Source organism: Tyto alba, unplaced genomic scaffold, assembly GCF_018691265.1.
Source record: "Tyto alba isolate M040663 unplaced genomic scaffold, T.alba_DEE_v4.0 Super-Scaffold_27, whole genome shotgun sequence".
Taxonomy (NCBI): Eukaryota; Metazoa; Chordata; class Aves; order Strigiformes; family Tytonidae; genus Tyto; species Tyto alba.
Genome location: NW_024881301.1, coordinates 28,218,192 through 28,227,010, shown reverse-complemented (window position 1 = coordinate 28,227,010; position 8,819 = coordinate 28,218,192). Strand labels below are relative to the sequence as shown.

Here is an 8,819-nt window from a genome sequence, read left to right as displayed (position 1 = left end):
ATTAAAAAAAAAAAAAAAAAAAAAAGGGAGAACTGTCCATTACTGAAGGGCAGGTTTTATACTGCTGTGTTGGTATCCAGATCTTAAGCTCAGAAACTGCACTTGGAGTTGTGCTGTCTGCTCCAGAAGTACCAAACAGCATTATAAGGTTTTCCCAATTTGCTTTTTGCGAGCAATTTGGAAGGCAATTTTGTTATCTGAGATGTCCATTATGAAATTTGTCTAAACACACATACAGACACCCCTCCCAAACACACATACACACGAACACACATTGATTTTACAAAAGTCTCCTTTTCTTCAAGCAAGTAGTCACAACATGAAAATATTCTCCTATGTATGTGTTCACTGATCATTCTTAAATGATTTGTCATCACTCTGCCACTCAAAGGAGATGGTTATTTCATTCTCCTGAGAAGCTAACTATGTTCAAAAGCAGCTAGATGAGGATGGTGGTGTGATATAAATTCCAATAGAAAAATGCATCGTCCATCTGTATAGCTGTCCATCCTGAGAAACTTCCACTGACAAATTCTTGCTATCTTCCATCAGTCATGGGGTTCCCATCAGTAAATAGAAGGTCAGTGCAACAATGAGGAGCAAGCAGAATGGAGAAGAGAAGGTCTGATAGGCAGCTGATGGCATGAAAATATCTTCATACTTGTAAATACTGACAACACGCTCTGATACGGGTGGTGAGTCTATATCATGACGAGTTATAGAACCTTTAGCAGGTAAGGGCAGAAAGAAATAGCATCAGGTGCATGTTTTCTGTAACTCTACCAAAGAAACAGGTAGACAGCCAAGTAATTTTCAAACCTACAGGAGCATACAATATTATGCTGTCAGTGAATAGGGTCATCTCTCTGCCTTCTGAAATTAAACTTCCGAATAAAACAAATTTCAAGTAAACAATAAACATCCTTCAAAGGCATTCAGAATTTCTAGTTATGAAGTTCTACATTTATTTTCGAGGAGCGGGGGTAATAACTCTACAGCCAAGAACCCACAACATGTAGGACTGTTATTTACCTGGTCTTCCTTTTTATCTGTTTTTAAGCCTCATGCTGCCAGAATTTCAGTTCATTTAAAAAAGAGGTTCTAATAAGAATAATGTAATCGAAAGACTTTTCTCAATTCTGGCACCTCAGTTCTGTCAGTAACACAGAAATCAACTTACCCTGAATTGCTGGACCCCAGGCAAACAGGTAGTACCAACTCAAGTGCAGATCTACGATGGTTTCCTCTCGGGGAACATATACAGGACGCTTGAATCGACATGTTACACGATTGTTTTCAAAAACCCCTTCTTCATCTCTAGCAGGATTTCTCTGGATTTCTTTAGCCCACTGACCGACATTATAGAAGTGCTGTATTCGGACTCTTCCATTATCATCATGAACACAAGCCATGACATCATCTCCTCCCTACATGATAAAACATATTGGTAGAAAAAAACCCAAAAGCGTCACAAAGCATTCCTCCTTTATGTATCTTTAATCATTAAAAACTAAGTAAGACCTGGGGCTCTCATTCCTTCTTTCTCAGTTATATATACAGAAATATTTGTTTCCCTAACCACATGCCTTCAATCAGATTGAAAAGCACAGTATTTACTTACTATATCTGAATTTTCTTTTGGATCTTTCTAAGAGTTGTTTTACCTAACAGTTATATATTTGTAAGACATGATATCACCCTGACAACACGTAATTAATTGATCAGTGGAAGGCTGTTTCCTTTCCTGATTTCTGAAGTTCTGGGATCCTGCTTCATAAAAACTGAGAGTCTTGAATCCTTGATGCGTACAAACCCCACTGCATCAAAACATGGACAGAAAGATAATACAATTCAGTATAATAGTGATGAATCTACTAAATATGGGGAAATAATAGCATAAATTACAGTCTGTCTTTTCTAGTCTCTTCTCATGTTCACCTAAGGGAACATCACTTCTTTTATCTCTTAAGAGAAAATGAAAACGTTCAGCCTGTATTGACAGAATACAGAACACCATAAGATATAAGAAGTAATCAATATGTGCTTCTTTGCATAGCATGAACAGCCACCAAGCATTACCATCAAGCAAAGAAACAACGGACAGAAGGGAGTGTGAGACAGTTGTTTGCAGAGGTCACCCACAGAAATATTGAACCAGCTGCTAGAACAGCTACTCCAGGTCACTGACGAAGTGGGAGAGCACTCAGGGATCAGCATGAATTTTAGGAGCACTATCTCCCAGAAGCCTTAGTACCAAGCATCGTTACACACAGTTAATAACAAGTTGGATGAATGGCATTTACTGACCACCACTGCCACAGGTATTGGTGCTATATTACACACAGGCCCTGCTTCTCCAACACTGACCTTTCATGCTGATGACAGACCCAATGCTTGCTAGCATGATAATCTCTGTCTGTTGTTATAGAGGGAGGAGGGAAAAAGGGTGCATTTCAGCTCTCTGGAAATACTGCTGCGTGGGTTCGTAAAAGAGGTGCCCAAAATGAGGGAAAAGGGGGACACCTAGGTAAAGCCCATGCTTGAACAGATTCTGCACCTCGGTGCTGCTGCAGGCAACCTTTCCAGCTCCTGTCTTGAGCCTATCCTTGCTCTCCATAACTTATTTTCCAAGTTCAGTTTGTATATATCTGAACACAAATCCCTCATTCTTATGTACAAAGAGACAAAAATAAATATGTTTCCACACAGAAGAAAAAATTAGAAGGAAAGAAAAAAGCATTCTGCATCTCAGTTAACAGAAATGACATTACAAAATCCTGCCTAGGCACAAGAGCTTGCAAGTGGGAAAGCATAATGTTATTTGAGACAAAGAAATGGGTCACAGGACTTTAAAAAAAAAAATCTATTGAGGACATAAAATAAGGTTTTTTTTTCCTGAACTTCTGTAGCTATCAAGGCCACACCATTTTGACGAAGGCCTCCAAAGCACAGTCTACTTCTCACAGCTAAGCTGTTTTGACCCAGAGCCATTTTACCATTCGAGCCTGTGCATCCCAGGACACCAAAACCTCCTGGAAGTTATGAAGAAGGATGAAGTCAGCAGGGGAACAAGAGGGAAGACAGATGCTAGCTGGTTTTAGTCCAGATGACGGATGGGCTTTATAACACGTATGCAGCAAATTTGGAAGCAAAACCTTTTACTTTCCACTTACTTTATTCTTCTTGCCAGTAACTGAGACTTAACATGGTGCCTGGTGTGCCTGGGATGAAAGGCCACGCCTGCTCTCCAAGGGGCTGACGAGCTGCAGGCAGTGGGACCCTGGGATCTAGTGCAGGTATATCAGAGTTACAAATCAGTAACACAATCTCTGATTGCTTGGGGCCAAACGCTTCCAGGTGCTGACCTGCTTTGAAACCCCTGTTGAGTACTTGCATTTCCAGGCATCTAAACTCTTCCCCAATTTGGCTGTAAAACTGTTCCTCACATCATTAAAAACATGGAACTGCTTCTTGTGACGTGAATTGTTCTTGATGACATAAAAGACTTCTATCTTTATCGTGTTTATTTACAGTGTCATATTAAAACATACAGTAATGACTACAAAGCACCTGTCCTCACATTTTCCTTTTATTTCTCATTCTGGGTCTGATAAAAATGTTGTTAAGTCAGCACGAGTCTTCCCATTCATTTTTGTGGGTCCTAGCCTAGGACAACTATACAAGAAACAATCCTGTCCTCTGACTTGTGATTTAGGACATAGGTTCAGTATTGTTTTATATATTCAGGAATGTTTCTGTATACAAACACCTACATTATGAACTGCATTTTAATCCTAAATGTTTTACCAAAGATTACAGACAAACCACCTTTGCCTAAGTCATCTATTGCTCAGGTTTTTTGAAATTTGCACACTACATACTGCTATTTTGCTCACTGAAACACAACAAAAAGTGAATGAACAAGTAAGTATAGGAACGAGCATAAAACCAAACCAAATAAAATCCAGGAGAGATAGATGAAGAAGTTTTAAAAAGACTGCTTTCTAGAGTAGGTATGTTTAAATTAGCAGGAGCCATTTTGTCATACATTTGTGGCTTCCCTGAAACAACACACGGGTATGAAAGAAACGAAAAGATTTCCAAAATGTAATGGCGAAAGCCATACTTATATCGCTGAAAGTCAGCTGATTTACTGAAGAACAAAATTGTTTGCTATTTAGTTTCTGATGTGCCTTTTGCCTAAGTAACGCTGACATAAAGCACAACAGGACATTTCCACCTGAATTGGCTTATCCCGAGGGCTTTTCTAACAAAAGGGCAAAAAGCTAGTAACATTCAGACACTGGGAGCTGAACTGAAATACTGTTGCAATTCTCAGGGAAGGGAAAGGACGTGTCAGGAAGGATGAGGCAGGTTTCTGGGAGGCAGTAGGCCTGGCTTCAGCTCCCAGGGCGGCTACCGAGCGGTGCTTTGTTTTCAACAAGTCAGTTTTTCCTTATATGCTGTTTCTGACCGATCAAATATAAACCATTTATATCCTAGCATGTAAAAGTGTGCCCGCGGTCGACATGAAGCACCGTGCGTGTCTTACCATTTTCTTGTCTGAGGAAAATCCCACCGCCACCCAGCCATCAGTATCGGCACTCAACTCAAATTCAACATCGGCTCCTATTCTACGGTAACTTAGAAAGTAGTCACAAGTCTCTGCATTGCACCCAGGTTTACCGTACCTATATGGAATTGGAAAGACACGTAACTTTTCCTTGCAATTTCTTGCTAAGGAACTTAATTACATTTCTGCAAGAAAAAACTAAAAGAATGCATTTTGGTATAATGGCAGTAAAACATAGTATATTATGCTATACACAAAGTACCATTAGTTAAGTGTTTGCAATTATGACCCTTTTAGTGTAAGAATGTATATTTAAACAGTACAGCAAGCAATTAGTTACACACAGTATTACTCTGTTGACTTTCCTAGCCCTGGTTTTGGAAGTGCTTCATGAAAATACATGAAGCATGAAATAACTGTAGGTCCATAACTATGACGTATATCCTTAAATAATCTAGTTTCCTCAAATAATATAGTTCGTAACTATAAAGTATGTTGTTAAATAATGAATATTTATTCAAATGAATATGGAACATTTACCAAAGCCTCCAATGCAATCAGACAGCATTTGCAAACACAAAGGTATCTGCACTCTTATCTCAGACTGACCTGAAGCATCCCTTGGTTTTTCCACAGTCATCCACTCTGATTTTTGCAAATGGATCCACAGGAGGAGCAGTAGGGAAAGGGTAACCTGTAGAATCAGAATGAAATATTACCAAATAAAATGCAAGAAATAAAAAGCATTAATACTAAAGAAAGGGTTCCAATAGCATCTACTTTGTCTGCTGATAACCGAGCTGTTCAGATGAGGGACTACTTTGTCACATACACAACGCCTTGCTCAGTTGGATTCCAGGTACGAAAGTAACACTGATAACTGAAAACAAACATTTTCTCAGGTTTCCTACATTTGTCAAGAAGGGAGAAGGATGCTGTAGCACAGCTTTGCTACACCAAGGGCAAAAGTTAACTTAAGGCATCAGGAACACGGAGTAGTACAGTCAACAAACAATTAGGGATCTCCACTCAGCTGTGACTTTGTGCACTCTTAGTCCCCTCGGGAAATCCGTAAGGGAGCTAAATCTGACTCCTGAGCCATAAATGACAGAATCAAGTACAAATGCAGGGCACCAGATTCAGAGCTGCAGGAATGGATACCGAAAGGACCTTGTAATATGTTCTCCATTAAGAAGTAAAATAAAACATGCATTGCAATAAAAGGTCAGAGGGTATCAAAACAGGGAATAATTGCCTGCAGTTATGATTTACAGTCACTTGTGAGGAAAGACCCAGAAGAGCCGGACAATGACAGTTATGATCCCAAGCAATCCTGTCTGCTGTACGATAGTACACCAAAGAGAAAATGTGAACATTTGCAAACAGACCTTTTTGTCTTGGCTCGTAGACGTCTTTGCCTGTTGCATGAACACAGGTATTTTAATAAGATGTTCTTCTACTTAGCCAACTGACAACCAAAACGCTAGCTGTGAAACTAGAAAGTCCTCTAAAAGCACTTCATTGAATAGGAAATAAACATTGCAGTTAGTTACAGCATCTGCACACAAAAGTTTAACCTACCCAACCTTAGGCATTTGGGAGCCCTGATTCACCTTCCTAGATTTCTGACGATGCCAATGAGAGAAAGCATGCTGTAAACTGCAAGTTACAGCCTCCATTAACTGTACCAAGGGCCTGGGTAAATTACCCAGCGTAAACGTGTTAAGTCGGCAAAATGTCAGATCAGCCTGTAGCAGAGCATCACTGAAAGCCTGGTCACCCTCTATTCTCGCTTCTTCCTTTTTGTCCAAATGCATCAAACAACCGGTTTTCAATGCAGTTTAGCCACAAAAACCGGCGTTTTTAACATTCCCGCATTTGTAAATGCAAAAAAAAAAAAAAAAAAAAAAAAAAAAAAAACCCCACCAAAATCCAGGACTACAGCGCTTCTTACCACTTCGGACACCACACGGCATTTCGAAAGCCACAAAAACCGAACTCCTTTTAAGTCAAGCGGTCCGGAAAGCTTTTTCGCGAGGGCAGTTCGCACCTCGGCAGGCGAGCCACCGCCGGCCGCCCCGGCTCAGAGGGGACCCCCCCCCCCCCCCGGGCCCCTCCCGCGGCCCCCGGCCTGGGGAAATGCCCGGGCCCGAGCGAGGCGCTGGCCCTGCGGGGGGCCCGGCCGGCGGGTAGGGCAGCCGGGGGACCCCCCCTGCCCTGTCCCTGTCCCTGCCCTGTCCCTGTCCCTGCCCCTGCCCTGTCCCTGTCCCTGTCCCTGTCCCTCCCGGCCCCGGCCCCCGAGCGGCAGGGCGGGCGGAAGATGGCGGCGGGCGCTGGCCTTCGTGCTGAACAACGCCGCCGCCGCCGCCGCCTGCGGGCCGCCACCAACCGCCCGGCCCGGCCCGGCCCGGCCCGGCCCGGCCCTCCCTCCCCCGCGGCCGTCTCGCCGCGCCCCGCCTGTCCCCGCCGCCTGCCCCCGGCCGCCGCACCCTCCTCGGAGAGGTAGCGCAGGTCGTAGAACTCGCTGGCGAAGGTGCCGTACGAGGAGTCGTGGTGGTGGGGCCGGCCGCCTCCTCGCCGTGCTCTCCCGCCGGCCCCCCGCCCCCGCCGCGCCGCCCAGCCCCGCCCCCGCCGCCTTCCTCCTCTCTCCGCCGGCTGGCGGCGGAGCCGCCAGGAGCAGCAGCAGCAGCATCAGCCGCCGCCAAGCGCCGCGGCTCCGCACCGCCATGGCGGCGGCGGCGGCGGCGGGGCGGGGAGGCGGCGGCGCCCGAGCGCGCATCCTTGCGCGGCCGCCCGCGGGCTCCTGCGCCGCTGCCGCCGGCCGAGCGGGGGAGGCGGCGGGGAGGGGGCCGGGGCGGGTGAAGGGCACGCTGCGGGAAGGTGTTTGCCGTGGGCGTGGGTTGGGGGGAAAGGTGTAAGGGCGGGGTGTGCGTGGGCGGTGTGGGTCGCCGCCAGCCCCCCGCAGGCAAAGCCCCGACGGCACCGAGCCCTCCCGCCGGGCCCGCGGGGGGGGGGGCGCGTCTTGGCCTTCCCTGCTCCCCCGCGCCCCAGCCCCACGCGGGGAGCGCCCCACGCGGGAGCACCCGCGCCCACGCCGCCCCGCTGCTCCCACCGCCCCGGGCGCGATCTCGGCGGGCAGCACCCGGCCGCCCCCGTGGCCTCGATTCACGGAAACCTCCCCGCAGGTGCTTCGGGAGGGCGTGATAAATCCCGCTCGTAACTGCCGGGCAAACTCGCCTCTCGTTTTCTCGTTTTTAACGATTTCTGGGACGGGACCGAGGGCACGGCGCGGTTTGACATTCCTTGCAGTAAAACCTCCGCGCGAGCGAGCGTTCGCTGCCTGATGGCGTGTTCTTGCGTTGTGTTTTATGCAATGTAACCGCAGCGGTATGAACATGCTGAAAGCCCGGCAGAACTGAAGGAGAATCCGGCTTGCACCCCCCAAAGTTAGCTTGGGCTCCTGCCACTGAGGCTGGCTTGCGGCCGGGCGCTAAGGACACGCTTGCGTTCTCGCTGTGCCGTGGTTTCTACGGGCTGATTAGGAACACGACTTTCCGTCCCCCGTGTTGGCCAGAGTTGCTCTTTTTTCGGGTTTGGATTGCCGTCTTCTGGTTATAACTGTCATTTCTTTTTTTTTTTTTTTTTATATTGTTACGCGTGGTTACACTCCTTCCTCTAGAGCCTGGAGAAAATTCAGCAAAACCCGGGGAGGAGGGAGGGAGAAAGAAGAAACGCGATAGTTGGCAATATTCTGGAAATTAAAATAGCTCTCAATTTAAACCTCTTATTTTTTGTAGCGATGACTGAACTGAGTTACTTTTGACGGGGCACTGAGACTGCCCGAGTCCTAGCCTGAGTTAGGGATAAATTCACTCCCTCGGGCTGGGTGGTTGCTTGTAATACCGGAATGTGCTCATGCTGCTGAGCGAGGACGTTAATTCATGTCTCCACGCTTAGTCCGGTGGAGTAGCATGCTGTCTCCCACTGCAAACAGAGGAACAGCCACACAGTGGTACAAATAAGTTGCTAAAGCAATTCCTCGCGTGCAAAATTCAACGTTTCCATAGGAGTGTACAGAGAAAGCTATGGGAGAGTAACACCAGGCTCAAGAACAAAATAATGAGTCCCTTCTTCCCACCTCGCTTAGCCTGGCAAACTTTACCAGGCCAGTGGAAAACAGAAAACAAACAGCATAGTGAAACCTTATAAATCAGGCTACCAGGAAAATATAGCTGCAGCTTATTCT

General features: G+C 46.3%; 1 protein-coding gene across 1 annotated transcript; it reads right to left on the bottom strand.

Annotated features, from left to right (window-relative positions):
• Window positions 1-329: 329 nt before the first annotated feature.
• Window positions 330-7,301, bottom strand: LOC122153934 (DOMON domain-containing protein FRRS1L-like). Its single transcript, XM_042798102.1, is given in 7 exon segments — window positions 330-725; window positions 1,181-1,427; window positions 4,553-4,691; window positions 5,183-5,267; window positions 7,063-7,129; window positions 7,132-7,245; window positions 7,248-7,301. Coding segments are annotated over 7 exon segments (879 nt in total). The 3' UTR covers window positions 330-552.
• Window positions 7,302-8,819: the final 1,518 nt, after the last annotated feature.